Genomic DNA, 20031 nt, shown 5'->3' with positions numbered 1-20031 from the left:
AGGCAAAGGCAAAACATTCATTGCTCATCTCATCGCTCCCACACATCTCTGACAAAGCAACTGGAGCCTTTACAAATGCTCCTACCCACAGACTAACAGTGATTTGGCTGAGTGGCCAAGGATAAGACTGAATGGATGGATATGCCTTGCCACTCCAATGAAATCTCCGCAGATTAATTGGGCAATTCTCTGCTTCAGATTGAGAGAGAGACAGAGATAGAGACAGAGAGAAAGACGGACACAGAAAAGAAGGGAAAGAAAGGGAAGGAGAGAAGAGAAAAAGATGAGATGGAGACAAGAAAGGGGAAAAGAAAAAGTGAAAGAAAATTAACAAAATGAGAAAGAGAAAAGAAAGATGAGAAAGAAAAAGTTGTTTGAATCTAGTTATAAAGACCAAAAAGCTTTAAGCTAGCCTTTGTGGTTAGCAAACTATTTTATGTCTAGGGAAATCTTTGCTCTATTTCTTTAAGGAGATAGTTAACATGGAAAACAAGAAGGCGGGGTGAGGTAGAGAAAAAAAGCAAACCTCAAAAAAAAAATCCTGGGGTTTCTGTACTCTCCATTTAGAAGGGGAGTATGTAAAACCGCTCCATTTGCACAGTGGTTAGGTTGCAAAGAAAAACATCACGCATTTCATTAGAAGTGGGTGTCAGAAAACCGGAAAGCTCTCTGCACAGAGGAATTGTCAGAGAAATAAACCAGGTGCACCCGGGAGGCAGGCAGCTTGTCGCTGAAAGAGGTTGAATAGTGACAAAGAAATGGTAGTGGAGAAGAGAGAAGAGAAAGATTTCGCAAAAATACAAATAATGCTTTTGACAAAGAAATACCTTTGCTTATAACGCTCCCCCAAATCCCACCGTTCAAATATAATCATCTGTATTGTTTAAATCTGAGTAATTCAAATACGTATTTCACGCTGATTTGGATGTAAAGGAAGATCTAGAAACTTTGCTAACACCGCATGTTACTGTTACTGTTACTGTTACAGTGATTGTTGTGGGCATAACTAAAGTAACTCCTGTAGAACTACTGATCTAGAAACAAAGCTTTTCCTGTGTGTCCCCTCCGAGGTGACGACAAAGCCCTCAATCCTGTCCTTTCCTCTATCCCTGCCCCCTTTATGTTTGCTCGAATTCCAGGGCTTACTCACTAGCCCAGTTGGACTGTAATTTCTGACTGCATGTTTCTTCCCTGGAAACTTTTTTTTTGGCCCCTCGGGTGGGAAAAATCAAAGAAAAACACTGGTTTCTCTTTTTTCTTGACTCTGGAACCTGGAAGGTCACTCAAAATGATTTTCCTCAGACAAGCCCTTTCTACTCCCGTTTTGTTTGTTTGTTTTGGTTGTTGAGGATGTGGGAGCACATGGCAGAAAACTTAGAAGGCAAATATTTTGTCCAAGAAATAAAAAATCGCAATCCTCGTGCTAGGATTTCTTGAGGACAAATGTTCTTGACTTTCAGGATCCCAACTCAATTTTGATAATCTTGTTAGATTAAATCACAGTAAACGTCGACCTCTGTGCTCTACTTTGACTTCTAAAAAGACAAAGAACACCGTTCCCTTTGTTTTTATTTCTTTATTAAACTTTCTACATTTTTTTCTACTCGACAGATTAAAAATGTTATATGGTAAAAATGATTTAAAATGTGTTTCTAAATACCCCTCCCCCATCCTTTTCAGAAGGCGTTTGCAAGGGTTAGTAAATAGTTCTGGGGACCGGTCAGTTTTTTTCCCCCGGACTCCTCCTGAGCATTTGCTTAGAGATCTTCTCAGAGTAAAATTCCAAAAGGCATTATCAGTCAGTCATCTCCGGGGCATTTCCTTTAAAAAGCTAAGTGAGTCTGACTCACAGAAACGACTAACCGCCTGGGCTGGCTGGGGCAGGGGCTGGGAAGGGAGAGGAGGTGAGGGGAGGGGAGTCCGGTGGGTTTGTTTACATTTTTACCAGCTTTCCCGGAATCCTTTAGAATTGGACTTACTCTTTCCAGCGGGAGTCCTATCCATAAAGATAGATCTCTTTGGATTTAAACTTGCAGAAGCCAGAGAGGACAGCTTATCTGCCGGCTTTGAACGATCCTCCCTCCGCAGTCAGTGAGACGGAGTGGTTGGAACAGCCTAGTGAACTCTCCCGCAGGGACAAGACACTGGAAGTCCTTTCCAGTAGAGCACTTTCCACCCTCACACCCAACCCACAAGGACCCGCTCCTCTCACTCCCTTGGGGCTGCAGTCCACACCCATCTGCAAGCAGGCTGGTGCTTCTTGCCTGCCTTGGCCTCCCTGACCCCGTTGATAGATAACTATAGTCAAAGATTCCAATGGCAGCATGCTTTCATTCCCTGGCCCCAGTCTGTGCCTTTTCTTTTTCAGCAGGGGCCAAGTGATCAAGCATGGACCTAAATGGGATTGTTTTCCTGGCACACATCAAAGGTGAGCTTCCTGATTCTGTGAAATGAACCACCGTGGAGACTGCAAACACAACACCGAAAACAACACATTTATAACTTGGCCCCAAATTTGAGTCGCTGTTGGCCCATTACTTCCCCTGCCGACTTCGGCTGCTCTTGAGGCTGGGGTGGAGGGTAAAATGCCCAGGCTGCTCGGGGATTGGGAATGCCAGCGATCGGGGCGTGGATGGAGCTGTGAGGAATGTTAAAGGCTGAAATCACCTTCAGTGCATCCTCCTTCACCGAATCACACAAATTCAGCAACTGCAAGACAAGACACAGGGAGAGGTCAAGCTTTGGTGCTTCTTCGATGTGGGTGCGGGTATCCTTCTCCCTCCTCATCCCACCCCCTTCAGTGATCACTCTCTCTGTCTCATTCTCTTTTTCTGTCTATGTCTGACTCGTAGTCTGTCTCTCTCCCTGTCTCTAGGTCTCTGAGTCTCCTCGTCCTGTGTTTCTCTGTCTCTTCTCTCTCTCCCCCCTCCCCCTCTTTCCTCCGTCTTCTTCCCCCCACCCCCCCCACCCCCAGCTCCTCTCTGCAAAGCTTTGGCAGTGAACACACGTGTGTTGCTTACCTAACAAGTTACCTTTCCTAGGGCTTCCCCCTAAGGCAGGTCCTAGGATCAGGAAAAAAGGATTGAATGTGTCCCCTCTCCCTTTCTAGAAACTCGACCCTAATTCCAGGAACTACCCCAAGATTCCCTAAGTTCATTCTAGGCTTCACTCCTCAGGTATCACCCCCTGCCTACCCCAAAACAGAAAGATGATAGATAGATAGATAGATAGATAGATAGATAGATAGATAGATAGATAGATAGATAGATAGATGATAGATAGATAGATAGATAGATAGATAGATAGATAGATAGATAGATAGATAGATGATAGATAGATAGATAGATAGATAGATAGATAGATAGATAGATAGATAGATAGATAGATAGATAGATAGATGGATGATAGATGGACGATAAACAAAAGTGACTGAAAAAGGAACAAAAATCAACCCTGGGAGAACCAACAAAACCCTAGATCACCTACCCAGAGTCCTTCCACAAAGAATGTCCCCTGACTTATCGAATTAGCTACTGTGGTTTGTTGCAGCTTCCAAAGTTTTGTAATGCCAACATAGTCTAGAAAGGGAGCTAGGTTGTATGTAAATACACTATACTACACCTTTCTATCAGATCAGAAATACCTTTGAAAGTTGGAAACAGAAGAAAGACAAACAAAATCCTGGCTTCCTGCTGGCACATCCGAGTACACAGTCCATAGGCTGCTGCTGCTAATTTTATTTGGGAATAAAGCAATGGACCAGGTAGAGCCTCTAATTTATATGTTATATATGTATAAACATATATAACCACTAATTTATGTCATGTATATGTATATATACACATGTGTGTATGGCTACTGATGTTTTCTCAGTGGAGATCTGTACAACCAATGGAGATAATCTGTTTTTCTGTACCTTAGCAAAAAAGGGACAAAAAAACTTCCTGCCTTTCCCAGTCTTCACTCCCGTTTTTCAAAGCATCTCTAATTCTTTTTCCTTAACTCCAATTATTAGAGAAAACTTTGAGAATGCCTCATAGGTTTTTTCCCCCCCACAGCTTTAAAAATCATGATTTACAAAAATACAAGCCTTACACTCTTATGTGGTAGGAGTCTTAAAACTTGAACTGATGATGTGAAGACCACAGTTTCCTTTAAAACAAGATATGGCCAGAATACCCTTTCTGGTTTGTTCAAGCAAACAGACGATGCATTCAAAGAATACATGAAGGAAAAAAAATGGCATTTCAATACATATTATTAAAAAGAATCTCTCAAGAGAGTTTATCTTCTTCCACATTTGCTATTCCAGCTGTGTGTTTTTCAATGAAGAGTAACTAAATAGTGCAGCTTGTGGTAAAGAATCAGATCAGTACTGAAATCCTTTTGATCATTTTGGGGATGTGTTCAAAGTTCAACTTTCTATGAGTCACTTTCATTTGCTAAGAGTTCTATGTTAGTAAATAACATTGCTGACTAATCACTGGTTACTGTAATTATAAAATGTACCTAATATAAGCCTAAAAGGCAACAGGAATAGGATTTCAGAGCTGGGAAGGATCTTAAGAGATCACCTAGCTCACCATTTGATAAATCAGGACACTGAAACCCAGAAAGGTTTAAGATCCTCCTACTGAAGACTTCATATTTATATTTTGTTTTTTTTTCTCCCTAGCACTATGTAGAGTGCCTGGTACGTAGTAAGCTCTTAATAAATTCTTATTGACTGACTGAGACAATATCTACATGTATAAAAATATTAAAAATACATACAATATAATGGAGGGTGGGAAGAAAGCACTAGTGAGAGTATCAGGCAAAGCTTCACATAGAAGGTGGTATTTAAGCTGAGCCTTGAAGGAAATTAGGGACTGTAAGAGGCAGAGGTGATGAGGGAATGATTTGAGTTAAAGCAAATTCCCTGGGACTACTATCCCAAATCCCCATTCATTTTGGGAGACTGGGGTCTATACTTGTCCTCTCATGGTTCTAGGAGACTCTGAGGGACTGGGAAGAGTGGTGCTCTGGTCATGAGCACCCATTAATAAGCTTTAAGCCCCATCAAATAACAGTTTACATCACTTAGGCAGACTTAATTAGCTTTTAGAGAGGAGAATTTACCACATATACAATATATATATAGTATATATATATATATATATATATACACATATATTCTACTATATACTATACATACTAATATAATAGTAAGCTATATACTCATATAGTAAGCTTGTATAGTAAGAACAATTGGTATAAAATATTCACCAAACATCTGTGACACACTTTTCAACAAGTACATAAAGAATCCAGGGGAAAGTGAGCACAAGCTTTGAACATATAATGTGCTAAGAGATAACTCACAGCTTCTGGTTGCTAGAAGTCCCTTTCTCCCCTAATGGGGGAAATTCTCCTTAGTCTTGGTATAGCTTTCTTTTGGGATCCTCATAGGGACCTGAAGATGCCTTTCCTCCATGGATCTAGTTTGTCCTCAGCTGCAGATGCAGCTGTTCTGGTGATGGTGCTAGAATATCAGTGAGAAGTCCAAATCCTCCAACGAGTTTACAAGGTTTTCTTGTGATTAAGGAGGGGAGAAGAGACAGCCTCTTATTTCCTCTTCTTCCCCCCTCCACCTTCCAAGTAAATTTCTCTCAGGGTTTTCAATAAAATTGTTCTCTCCTCTAGGCAGTCAGACACCTGAATGCTCTGTTCTGAAATAGCTTATCTTTTTCATACAAAAACTACAATATGAGACTGCCTATCTTCAGCTAATTCCAGTAGATTTCCTATGTAGCAGCACTTAATTTTATCTAATGGCTTTCACTTTTTCCAAACTGATCAAAGACTTCTTGGAGCATGGTCTAATGCCCTTGAAATGATTGACCGATTGACTGAACAGAGGTCGTCTCATCTGACAAAGGTATCATCTTGTTAGTTACTTCATATGTGGTGGTGTGGGTGATTGTTTCATTTAAGAACTCCAGGCCCGATTATTAAGGTAGGGGCATAGAACTCTTACCTATTGAGCATTAGCATGGTTCAGGGCTTGGGGAAGATGAGGAAGAGGAACAGCCAATATAATGGTACAGAAATAGAAGATGGAGTGGCTTGTTTAAATGAGGAACAGTAAGAAGGTTGGCTGAATGAACTGTAGTAAATGCTTGTTGCCTGTCACATTTTGTCATAGTTACTAGCAAAGTGAATACTATGACTCAGGTTTCTAGACTCTCAACCTTGATAAAAATATATAATTTTATCGCCTGACACTTCAACATTTCAAAGATACCTTATTTCATAGGTTTCTATATTCTCTTCATCCTACATAATTATAATTCTTCTACTCCTTTGTAGATAGAGTTCTAGAGTTATATGGTGCTTTAAGGTTTGCAAAATGCTTAATATACATTATCTCATTTAAGCTTCATAACAACCCTATAAAGTGGATAACTAAGTATTATTATGTCCAACTTATTGATGAGGAAATTGAGTTTCAGGAGGTTACATGACTTCTCTTATGGCATTATTTGGAGCTATTTGGAAGGATCATGTGGAGAAGTCTGGAAAGTTACTGCCTTTCCTCCCCCACATGACTTTTCAAAGGCCAAATAGCCTATATTTTCAGGATTTGAACCTTGGACTTCTGACTCCAAGTCTACAACTACAACACACTTGAACTTCTTCTATGGTCCCATAACTACCCAATATCATAATCACACATAGAATTAAAAAGATTCTTAGAAAGAAAACAATTTGCTCTGTCCCATAAAATCCAATCTACTTCATGAATAATATATACTATGGGGGGGGGACTTATTTCCTGTGGTTTACCTTTCTCATTGGCCATACAATAGTCAATATTAGTTTCAAGAATTAAGAACCATGTGTTTTGGGTTGTTCTGCTTAACCAAAATTACCAATACAACAATTAGTGGCTATAATGAAAAAAACAAAAACAAAAGCAGACATCATTCCCTGGTCTACCAACTGCTGCTCTAAATCCAAGTTTATCATTTGTATATCTCATATATGCATTTCTGTAAAAATGTGGATGATGATAATTACCATTAATCAGCTGTCATTCTATATAATTGCATTATAAAGACATTCAGGTGTGTCTTATATATATCTATTTTCAAAGATATCTATGATTTCATTGATACAGTTAGGTCTCAATTAATGGTAAAAAATGAATCACCTAAAAGGTCCCATATATTTGAATTTTCAATATTCAAAGTTATAATTATATAAAATAGGGTAATTGGTTCCAGCCCAGTGGAAACATGCAGTGTGAATATGAATAATGTGACCACTTTAGGGGAATTCACTATTTGAACTAAATGGAACCAAAATGTAAAGTTAACCTATAAAAAGTACTATAAGAAAATCATAATTATTTCTATGGTACCCTAAGAGCTCGAAAAAAGTAAAACACTTTAATTTCTATTCTATACCATAATCATCTCTATAAACATGGGCATATTTAAATGGTAGCAATTTTAAACCATAACTCAATTTGTGGTCCATGAGCCACTTTAGCTGACTTATCACTTCAAATCATAATGATATATTTATCCAGAATAAATAGGAAAAATAGTGTTGTATCTAACAAGTTACCACTCAAACTCTATCTATGTATATCCTTGAACTGGTAATTTTTATGTTTAGTTTCAGTCTTTTCATCTGTAAAAGGGGAATACTGGACTCTAATCTCTGAGGCCCCTTTTAATACTCTGTGACTCTTAAGTAATGTTGTCTTTTAAACAAATAGAGCAAATAAGGTATTAAACTGTGGCAAAAACAAAGATATGGTGATTGATATTAACTAGTATTAACATTAATGGCACAAGGAATAACTGTTCTGAAGAAAGTACATTGAGTATTCAATTAATGATTATCAAGACACATTTTTAATGACAGAAGGACTTTCTTCTGTCCAAATTTCAATGACAGAATCTGGGATTATTAGAGCTAGAAAAAACTTTAGAAATTATCTAGTCCCACCTTCTTAATTTTTGCAGGTAAACAGATGAGGAAAATGAGGCCCAAAGGAATCAAGTGACTTGTTCCAGGTTTTCGTACTAATTAAAAATAGAATCAAGATACAGTTCTCCTGATTCTTAGTCCAGTGTTCTTTCTATCTCATTGAGTTCTACTATTAATTAGGGTGTAAAGAAGTGTAGACACATTTTAATAAGTCTAAAAACAAAATAATTTGCTTCCCTCTGAAATTACAATTATCCCTTCCACATTTCAACTTTCCCCATCACAGTTTTGATATATCAAGGGGTGGCACAAGAAATTAAAGGGGATGACAAGCAGACAGCATGGAAAAAGTTTAGAAACTCAGAAATTCATAACATATATGTATAGTATTGTATAATATCAACCCAAATTTTACAAAAAGGTACTGAAGAAAAAGAAAAAATTCAGACATCTTCCCTAGTACAAAGGGAGGATCCCCCAATTTTACATAGATTTTCCAGATCACTGGGGAGAGGGGGATGGCACTGTGCTCCTAACCTCCTTGATGTGGAAGGGATAACTGTATTTGCCATTTGCTTATTGAAACAACACAAAGTACTTTAGGGCTGCCCTGGGGGGCCTGAAAGGCCTCCCCATCCCCCTTCCTTTACAATGCTTAAGGGGGAGAGTGGGAAACCTTGTCTAATAGCCCTAGGGGTGTAGGACAAGGTTTTTTGGTTTGTTTGCTTTACTGTTCTTCTATAAGCTCAACTATATCCCACCAGTTACTCCAATAGATATTAAAATTGACTTTCTCTTTAACTGTTTTTCTTTTGTTGTTGTTTAATTGTTTTTCATATCCAACTCTTTGTGACCCCATTTGGGGTTTTCTTGGCAGAGATACTGGAGTGGTTTGCCATTTCCTTCTCCAGATCATTTTAGAGATGAGGAAACTGAGGCAAAAAAGGTTACGTGACTTCCTCAGGGTCACACAGCTAATAAGTGTCTGAGGCTGGGTTTGAATTCAGGAAAAGAAGTCTTCAATCCTCCAGGCCAGGTATTCTATGTATTTGGCCCTCTCTAGATTTCTCAGTCTCTAGGTCTTAGCAATCTAAAGCCCAGGGGTGTGGCTGATTCACTTGTTCATCCAATGACATTGTGCCTTCTGATTCAATTAAAGAACTGTATTCAAACCTCCAAAAAGTTGGTTGGTTGGTTGGTTGTTGTCCTTCTCCCTCGAAGAGGACAAAAATGACATCACTATGTTAGAGTCAAGCTACACTGTGTCCAATTGTGGCTGATCAGACCAATAATATGACCTTGGAATGCTCTGCTACAGGTCAGGCCCAAATAATCCATGTGAACATTGGGTTGTTTCTTTAAATTTACGCATCTCACCTTTCTTCTGAGCTACTTCTATTGCTCATAGAGCATAGCACCTTCTCTGATCAGGGCATACTACACTGGGTGGTCTTGTGTCAGTGTCTCCCATGTCATGCAATCAATTCCAAAGTTCTTAAGAGGTTATATCAATTTTTCTGACCACCATGTGAGCGCTTGCCTTCTGTGAGTCCTCCATAAAATAGTCTTTTAGGCAAGTGTACATTTGGCATTTGAACAATGTGGCCAGCCCATCAGATTTGTGCTCTCTGCAGTAGACTTGGAATGCCTGGCGGTTTAGCTCTGAAGAGGACCTCAGTGTCTGGTATCTTGTGCTGCCTGGTGGTGATGTTTAGAACCTTCCTAAGGCAATTCAAATGGAAGCTATTCAGTTTCCTGGCATGGCACTGATAGAATGTTTAGGTTTCATAGGCATACACCAATGAAGTCAGCACAATTACTCTGTAAACCTTCAGCTTGGTAGTCAATCTAATTCCTCTTCACTCCCACACTTTTCTTCAGAGCCTCCCAAATTCTGAGCTAGCTCTGGCAATGCATGTATCAACCTCATTATCAATGTGCACATCCCTGGAAAGTATACTGTGTCAAGGTAAGTGAACTTATTCACAGTATTCAAAACTTCTCCATTTGCTGTAACTGATGATTCCACATATGGGTGGTGTGGTACTGGCTGACGGAGCACCTGCATTTTCTTGGTATTCATTGTGAGGCCAAAATTATCACAAGCAGCAGAGAATCGGTAGTTTGTTGCATCTCAGTTTCAGAGGCTGCACTGAGCGCATAATCATCTGCAAGCAGAAAATCAAGCACAAACACTCCTTCCACTTTAGTCTTGGCTTGTAGCCTTTTCAAGTTGAAGATTTTACCATCAGTGTGGTAGCTGACTTTGATGCCCTGTTTGTCATTGAAGGTGTTTGACAACATGCCTGGAAGCATCGTGCTAAAAAGCAGGGCAGCAAGCACACAGCCTTGTTTCACTCCACTGGTGGCTGGGAAAGCTGGAGAGCATTGCCTATCATAAGGTTTTAACACCTTCTTATATCCAAACTTTGTCCACTATGAGTACATTCTGTGATCACATCCATTGAATTAGGGAGATTATCTCCCCCATCCCTCACATCAACTTGGCAGCTCTGTGGCCAGTGGATTTAGAGAGAAAAAAGGTTCACATCTTCCCCTCTGCTCCTTACTGTATGATTATGCAAATCATTTCATCTCATTGAACCAATGAGCCAATCTCTAAAAAACCCTAAGTTATAATCAAGTTGGCCTGCTGGGTGGAGGGAATTTACACATATAAGTCAAACTCATCTGTCCTATAAGTTAATTTTCAAAACACAAAGCAAATGGGAGCAGCTAGATGGCGAAGTGGATAAAGCACCGGCCCTGGATTCAGGAGGACTTGAGTTCAAATCGGGCCTCAGACACTTGACACTTACTAGCTGTGTGACTCTGGGCAAGTCACTTAACCCTCATGGGCCGAAAACAAACAAAACCGAGCAAAGCAAATGATCCTCCTAAGACTGACTATGCAGTTATCCCACAAGTAAAATAGAAAATCATGGCACACAGCCTACTCATCACACATAATTACTAACTTTGTTTTCAATAGGAAATGATCACAAGTGTTAGCATTTTGTTTGGTTTTGTTTTATCACAGTAACCCTTTTAGGTCTAAATGTTCTTCCTAGACAGAATAAAGCATTGAATACTTTTCATTAGGACATCTTTTCAAGCTTCTAGAAAATGTTCAGGGAAAAAAGGCAAGCATAAAGAAAATAGCAAAAGGATAGAGAAGAGATATGAATATATATTATGATATTCAGTGCTCTTCAAGAATTTGCCAGCAGTATAATAAAAAAGAAAATATCAAGTTATTTTGTAAAAAATTTGTTTCAAATTGTCATATGAGATGATGAAGGCAAAGAAAAGATGTGTTATTTAATAACTAATAATGATCAACTATGTGATACTATGTAAAATGGAATTAAATACCAAACTTAAAATATAAAACCTTGTCATATCACTGAACTTTAATTATTCATTTGTTTCTCTGCTCTGTATGAAAAGGAATGTGGGTGAACTGGAAGGGGTCATGAAAATAAGAGAGACAATTTGTAACAAGATCAAGGAAGGAGTAATGTGCTCTGATTTTGTCAAGATAATCCTTCTGAGTTTTATGCTCAGATTTAACACTGAGGTCAAAATATACAAATGAAGTGGTCTGTTTGTAACTTTTGACAAATTTGCTTTTCACTTTTTGCATGTATAAATGAGTAAAATAGAAAAGGCACTGATAAAAATAACAATGTAGTCCTTTTTAGTTACAGAATGTTCTATGATCATGAGCTTATTTGAACCTCATAACGAGGTGAAGTAGGTAGTTCACATTATTGTTGTTCAGTTATTTTCAGTCATGCCCAACACTCCATGACCCCATTGGGGTTTTCTTGGCAAAGATACTGGAATGGTTTGCCATTTTCTTCTCAGGTAAGGAAACTGAAGAAAATAAAGTTAAGTGACTTGCTCAAGGTCACACAGCTAATGTCTGAGGCCAAATTTGAACTCAGGAAGATGAGTCTTTCTGACTCTAGGTCTCACCCTCTATCCACTTCACCACCTAGCTACCCCTGAAGTAGGTAGTACAAGTACATTAACAAAGGAGGGATGTGAGGCTTGGATTCCCAGGTCTCATAGTTGTTAAGTGAAAGAGCTAAGACATGAAATCTAGCTCTTTTACTCTACTTCCACTATTCTACTGTCCTGTGTATGTATATACCGATGCATGCATGTACACACATGCACATATATATTGTGTATATATATAAACACATGCACATATTATACATTCTAAATATGCATATACACATGGGAGAGAATCCATTTGAATCATGGGATCTTTGAGTTGACAAGGATCTTTGAGATCATAGTGTCCCATTCTTTCCTTTTACAGAATTTTACAAAGGAAAGAAGCAAAGGGACCTGCCTAGAGTAGGCACTGGGGCCATAATTAGAAATTCACTCAGTGGAGAGGGGGAAGGGTTATTGACAGCAGTGGCACAAATGACCATGGTGGGCAGCACAGAGGACTAGTCTGTGGGAAACTGGAAGGTGATGGTGTAACAAAGGATATTCCAACAACAGGAGCTGTTTCGACAATATGATAAGATGGAGCTTTGCCTTATTCATCATACATAGCTCCTCTCCCCTCCCCCCCCTCTGTCTCTGTCTCTCTCTGCCTCTCTCAGTGGTAGAGAAGAGGAAGGGAGGGAGGGGCTAGCTAAAAGAGAGGAGTGAGGGTCCTGTTGCCTGCAGAGGACTCTGGATGAGGGGTAGGGTTACCATGGGAGTCCCACCCTATTTATGCTTCTACTAGGCACTTTTGAATGGATATTTTAAATAGCCCAGATAGAGCAGTATATTAAAGAATCTAGTTCTCCTGACTCCTTGCATATTTTTCTTTTACTAAGAAGTTGGTATAGCACATTTTCATTTATAATAGGCTTTCCTCACAGTAACTAGGTGGGGTAGTACTTGTATTATAAACCCCATTTTATAAAGAATATTTTTTAAAAATAATAATTAGAGTTATACACTATTTCAGGCAGCTAGGTGGTATGGTGGATAGAACCAGGCCCTGGAGTAAGGAAGACTCATCCACCTAAGTTCAAATCCAGTCTTAGACTCTTACTAGCTGTGTGTCCCTGGGCAAGTCACTTAACCCTCTTTGCCTATGTTTCCTCATCTGAGAAGAAAATGGCAAACCACTCCAGTATCTTTGCCAAGAAAAGCCCAAATAGTGTCACAGAGAGTTGGACATGAAAACAACTGAATGACAAGTATAGTATTTTAAGGTTTGAGAAGCACTTTGCAAATATTTTCTCATTTTGTCTTCAAAACAACCCTGGGAGGTAAGTGCTATTATTAACCCCACTTTACAGATGAGGAAACTGAGGCTGAGAGAGGTTAAATGACTTGCCCAGGGTCACATAGTAACTGCATCTCTACATTTTTTTCTCATTTGCCTTTTTGTTATTTTTTTATTCTGAACTTAAAACCAAATAAAAAGGCCATTTCTATACGCAGAATATAGCTTCCATCTGTTTTAAATATACAATAAATTCAACATGTAACTTTCAAGGCTGTCCTACTTTTCTGGTTCTTTCTGGGATTTCCTCTGTTTTCTTATGAGCATTAAAAAAAAAGATGTTTCCAAAAAAAATAATGTTTCAACAATGCTCTTTTCTCCCCACCCCAACCTTACTCCTCTTCTCCCTCCTACCCATTGTCCTTCATTTTAAAAAACAAAACCCTTCTAACAAAAATGCAGAGCATGGTCAAGCAAAACAAATCCCTACATTGGCCATGTCTGAAAATGTATGTCTTATATTGCAAATTGGTTCTGTCATTTCTCTGTCAACAGATGGATTACATGCTTCATCATCAGTCATCAGTACTAATGGTTAGTAATTTCACTGGTCAGACTTAAGTCTTTCAAAGTTTTTTTTCATTCTCACTTCACTGTATCAATTCATACTAGTTTCTTCAGATTTCTCAAACTCTTCATTTCATCATTCTTACTATAAAATATTATATCATTATATTCACATAGTATAATTTGTCTAGCCATTCTTCAATTGATGGATGCTCTTCAAAAGATATACTATAACTATTTTTATACATATTCGTTCTTTTCCTCTTTATTTGACTTCCATGGGGTATAGGCCTTGTGGTATTGCTGGGTCAAAGGGGATGCACGGTTTAGTGCCTTGTGGGGCATAGTTCTAAGGGCTAATTCACAGCTCCACTAAGATCATCAGTGTGCCTATTTTCCCACAGTCCATGAAGAAACTTTCCCACATATATATGGCTGTGATCAGTGTTTTGAGGATTTTATACACACACACACACACACACACACGCGCGCACGCACACACACACACACACATTCATCCACAACACATACATATTTATATACACACATACATATATACACATGTGTTTCATTTAAAGGAATTTTTATTGTGGGTCTTTTAGTATATTACTTGGTTAAACAAGATTTCACCTACATAAGGAATTTTCAAGGAGAATCTCAGAATTAAGTATTAGTTACATATGTAACTAATTATGTAATATATAGATTAGCTATAACTTATACTTGCCCTTTGGTTTTCTAGATTCCTGCCTTATGGTGATTTCATCATATAATAAGAATAATAACTGATAGTCATTAGGTTATAAAGTACTTACATTTTCTCATTGATCTTTATAGCAACCCCTTTGGGTTAGGAATTGTACACATCACCATTTTATAAATTAGGAGGTCAAAACTCAAAAGAGGTTAAGTAACTTTCTAATGATCAGACAGCTAGTAAATTTTAGATGTTAGATTTGAACACAGGTCTTTTGGGACACCAATATATACATTTAGGCTAGGAAAGGACATTAAAGCAATTCTTTTTGTTTCTCATTAGTGGCTTTAGTCAAAGTTTGATGAGGGAGAAGGCCCACTGAATCATAGTACTCCTGAGTTCTATGAATTTAGAGGTCACTTTGAAGATCCAGCCTCCCATCCACCACCAGAGTACTCTCTACTGTCATATAACCTGCACTTGAATAACTAGTGACAAGGGAACTGATTACTCCACGAAGCAGTCCATTTCATCTCTGAATGGTGTTGGGTGTTAGGGGTTTCTTACTGGGAAGTAATTGAAGTCTGCCTTCCTCTAACAGAAGTTAGACTAGAAAGTCATTAGTCCTAGTTCTGCCCTGCCAAGAGGTTAAGGCTAAAATAAGAAGGGAGGATTATCTGGGAAATGTGAGTTATGTGTGTTTTGCCTCTACTTCAATTCAGCTCAAGTGCCTCCTTCTCCATGAAGACTTTCCTGATCCCCCAGCTGCCAGGGCCCTCCCTCCCTGAAATACCTTCTTTCTGTATCTGTCTCATGTATCCTTTTATACACACACACACACACACACACACACACAGAGTCTGAGGGCAGTTTTAAATTATTTAAATTATTAACACTTTTTTTGGAGAGGCAATCAGGGTTAAGTCATTTACCAAGGATCACAGAGCTAGTAAGTGTCTGAAGCTGGATTTGAACTCAGGTCCTCTTGCCTCCAGTGCTCTATCTACTGCACCACCTAGCTGCCCCTGCTCTAAAACTTTTGAGATACTCAACATGTGTATGTATGTGTGTATATCTATATGTATTCATAATGTTATATGTGATTGATAAACATACAATATATACATGCGTATACATATCTGTATAAACATATACCTTCAATTAATCGACAATCATTTATTAAGTACTTTCTATGTGCCAAGCACTGTATTAAACATTGGAGATACAAAGACAAAAGTAAATATGAAACAGTTCCCACCCTCATTTTACAGCTGAGAAAACAGACAAAAGGGGTTAAATGACTTGTCCAGGGTCATACAGCTAATAAGTATCTGAGGTTAGATTTGAACTCAGGGGGAGGAGTCTTCCTGACTTCACAACCAGCACTCTATCCACTGCACCACCTAGCTGTGCTTACTGCATTTTTAGATAGCTCTAATTATAAGGAAGCTTTTTCCCCAACATCAAACCAAAACTTGATATTTTACACCTTTCACCCAGTTTTTTGTAGTTTAGCACTTTGGGGGCCAAACAGAACTAGTCTAGACCCTTTTCACTAACACAATGCTTCACATACTTTAAAAGCTGTCACGCCTCTTTCCCCCCCAAGTCTTTTCTCCAGTTACTCCAACCAATCATCTTATGACATGGTCTCCAGGCTCTTTGCTATCTTGGTCACACTACTTGATTATGTTCTAGGTGTCAACATCCTTCCTAATGGGTAGTACAGTCTAAAATTGGGTTCCCATATCACACCATTGAGTGTACTTGCCACTAATACTCCCTCTTTTATCATGTAAGTTGACTGACTTGAAAAAAGTGTTGATTAAGCATTTACTATATGCAAAGCTAGGCAGCTAGATGGCACAGTAGATAGAATGAAGAACTTGGAGTCAGGAAGACTTGAGTTTGAATTCTGCTTCAGACTTACTAGCTGTGTGACCCTGGGAAAGTCACTTAACCTGTCTTCTTCAGTTTCTTTATCTGTAAAAAGGGCTAATAATAATACTTATCTCACAAGGTTATTGTAGAGATTAATGAGTTAACACATGAAGTGCTCTTTGCAAACCTTAAACCTTTCTGTAAATGCTAGCTATTTACATGTAATTATTCAAAGCACTAGGGATACAAATAGACAAGTAAGACAGACTTGCTATCAAGGAAGTTCACATTTTAATGGGGGAGATGACACATAATTATATTTCCTAAGCCTTGTCTAACTGATGTTTGAATCCATGCAGACTTTAATTTCTATACCTACTACATTTCATGTTATTAGATTCCATACAACATGCTAGCCCAATGGTCTCCAAAGTATGGGCCTGCACTCCCATTGAGTCATGGCACAACCCCAACAAATAACCAAAGAGAGGGCAAAATGAGTCACATTCCCCACCCAGTTGTCACTGGGTTCCATACAACTTCACCACCCCCTTTCTGTCAGTATCCCCTCAAACTCCCCAACTCTGCCCTCTTCAGCAACCTATCTTATCAGTATAAGCTCCCAAACTTTCCCCTCTACACTGGGTGTCAGCTCCTCTGGGTAGTTGCTATTTAACTAAAAGTCAGGCACAGAAATAACTGTGAAGGCAATATTCAATCCTCTTTCTCCATACCCTAACTCCATACCTTTTCATTCCCAGGGGTTGGTAAGAGACCTTCCACTGCTTTCCAATTTTTTTTCCAGGGGGGAAGTATGAGTAGCACAGAATGAGCAGGCATGGGTTGGTTGCAATCTACCTCAAAGATATCATTATTTTCTTGTTCCCACCTCAAACTCATCCCTTTTCTGAACTTCCCTATTTCTGAGAGAGAACAAGTAAAGGAAAGAAGAAAAAAAGAAAGGAAGGAATGAAAGGAAGGAGGGAGGGAGTAAATAAGCATTTAAGTGCCCACTGTGTGCAGGCCCTGTGCTAAGCACTCCACAGATATTATCTCATTTGATCCTCAAAACTACCCTAGGAAGCAGGTGCTATTATTATCACTATTTTATAGTTGAGGAAACTGAGGCAGACAGGTTAGCTGACTTGCCCAGTGTCACATGATTAATAAGTGTCTGAAGGTGGACTTGAACTCAAGTTTTAGAGAGTCCAGGTGCAGTGCTCTATCGAATGCCCTACCCATCTTTTCCGTAGCCTGGATTCTCAACCTCCTCATTATCCTTGACTCAACTGAAATTGCTCTCTCCAGAAGTACCACTGATCTCTTAATTGCTGAGTCTGCTGGCTTTTTCAAAGTATTCATTCTTTTTTTTTTTTTTTATCTCAGATAGCATTTGACACTTAAAAACCTTTTCTTATGCAGGGGTTACTTAAGACAAAATATGTCACCAACAAAGTGTGTTAGGCCACTGTTTTAGTCTTTTTTGAACTCTTTCTGGATCCTGAATCTGCCATCCATTGTGCTAGCTATCTCTTTTAGCTTTGAGTCCCCTGCAATCATGACAAACATGTCATCTATGACTTTATCCAAGTCTCTGAAAAAAAATAAAGTTGACCTTAGACTTGACTGTAGTTTTTATACCACTTTTCATACCCATGTCACAACTGGTAATATGCCGTAAATGTTAACTGCTCTGTATACTTTATCTTACCTCTGAAGAATGCCATTATCAGCTTTATTTACTTCATCAGAGACAGTTGGCAGCTACACACACTTCAATATTTGAATGTGTTTGCTGACTAAGACAGTTTTGGGGCTTTTTTGCCTCTTGATGATGACACTTACTTTGCATTGGTTAAATGGTTATAGAAATTGATGATAACCAAGGTCAATATTTTAATCTTTTTTCATTTCCCATTTTTTGGCACTGACATCATTTCAATAGGTTGAAGGTATTTTAATTATTCACAATATCTTCTCATCTTTAGCTTTTTCTCTAATTAGATTTTTTAAAAAACATTTTTCCCTTATGCTCTATCCAGTTGATGGTTTGTCTATACACAGATGATTTGATATGGCTTCCATATCAGTAACCTGTCTGTTAAGATATAGTCAATATTTTGTGATTATATTTGATGCTCACTATTTCTAGCCTATTTCAATGTTCTAACATATAAAAGTACTCATGATATATAGATGTGAGGCTTTTCAATGATCTACAAACATTTGACCTCCTTTTATATCACAAATGTGAGCCATTTAATATAATATATTTTTCACCATCCTTTCCTGTGTTTTGTTCTTGTGCAGGTAATTGAAATAGGGAGCTACCCTGTTTTACTTCATTTGCCCATAATGGAGACATTGCATACCTAAGAAGTGATGCTAATAATAATAATAGTGCTTATTTCTATAGCAGTTTAAAGTTCGTAAAGTGCTTTACAAATATTATCTCACTTGATACAACAACTCAGGGAAGTAGGTGTTGCTATTATCCTCATTTTACAAATGAAGAAACTGAACCTGAAAGAAGTTAAGTGGTTTTCCCAGGGTACTATAACTAGTAAATGACTGAGACTAGATTTGAACTCTGGACTTCCTGACTTCGGGGCCCACTCTCTATCCAATGAACAACTTAGCTTCTTCTAAGTATCCACTGGCAACCAAGATGAAGCTATGAAGACAAAGGGATTGATTCACTCTTTATATCCCCTTTATGCACATACACAGGAGTGAGGTTTCTCTTGAGAGTTACTCCTACCCATCTAGGGGTTACAAGCATTTTTGTAAATGGCATAGGTAGAAATAAATATGTTTCCATTGCCTGTTTATTTTCCTACAAGTTACCTTACTAGCTTGTCTTAATATTTTTGTATTTGATTTATGGTTCTTGAGTGTCCATGGCCTGTGAATATAGTGAATGCATTGGGGGTGTGGGGAATGTCAAGCCATGATTTTCAAAACTGATTACCTAAATCACCCCACACAAAGCATGGAGGTAAACTAGTGTAAGGTTGCTATCTAGCTATACTGTCTAAAATATCTGATGAGTAGTCGCCAATAAATTATAAGCTTTAGCAAGAATTTAGACTTTTAAGCATTTATTTTTTTGTTTGTTTTGTTTTGTTTTGTTTTTTGGTGAGGCAATTGGGGTTAAGTGACTTGCCCAGGGTCACACAGCCAGACCGTGTTAAGTGTCTGGGGCCAGATTTGAACTCAGGTCCTCCTGACTCCAGGGACAGTGCTTTATCCACTGCACCATCTAGCTGCCCCCTTTTAAGCATTTATTAAGGAGAATAAGAATTTGGTGAAGAGAGAAAGAGGCCTAGATTCAGCTATCTCGAGGAGCCCACATCTCCTGCTCTGCTCCCACCTGAGGTCCTCATGAAAGAGAGAGAACCATTCCTTCTTCATCCCACAAGCTTCCTTTGAAAACTAGAAACGTTCTGTCCACCCCCCCCCAACAGCTCCAAGCTAATTGGCTGATAGCTTTGATAGACAGTACCCACGAACAAACGTCACTTCCTGATGCCAAGGAACTGATCACATGGCTTGCCCTCAAATGCCTTCTCCTCATGGCAGAGCTTTCCTACAGTAACTCTCCAGCAGGTGGTGCCACTCCAATCATTACACTAGCAACTCCATGTAATCTAAA

At 38.7% G+C, this 20031-nt stretch overlaps 1 protein-coding gene across 1 annotated transcript in view; it reads right to left on the bottom strand.

Moving 5' to 3' along the window:
- Positions 1-1586: 1586 nt before the first annotated feature.
- ACOXL (acyl-CoA oxidase like) overlaps positions 1587-20031 on the bottom strand; it is a 536612-nt gene continuing 518167 nt past the window's right edge. Inside the window, 1 exon segment of the mRNA XM_043984906.1 lies at positions 1587-2709. Within this exon segment, the coding sequence (XP_043840841.1) occupies positions 2497-2709 (213 nt within the window). The 3' untranslated portion in view covers positions 1587-2496.

The sequence above is a fragment of the Dromiciops gliroides genome, chromosome 2 (assembly GCF_019393635.1).
Source record: "Dromiciops gliroides isolate mDroGli1 chromosome 2, mDroGli1.pri, whole genome shotgun sequence".
NCBI lineage: Eukaryota > Metazoa > Chordata > Mammalia > Microbiotheria > Microbiotheriidae > Dromiciops > Dromiciops gliroides.
This window is presented reverse-complemented; position numbering and strand designations above follow the sequence as displayed.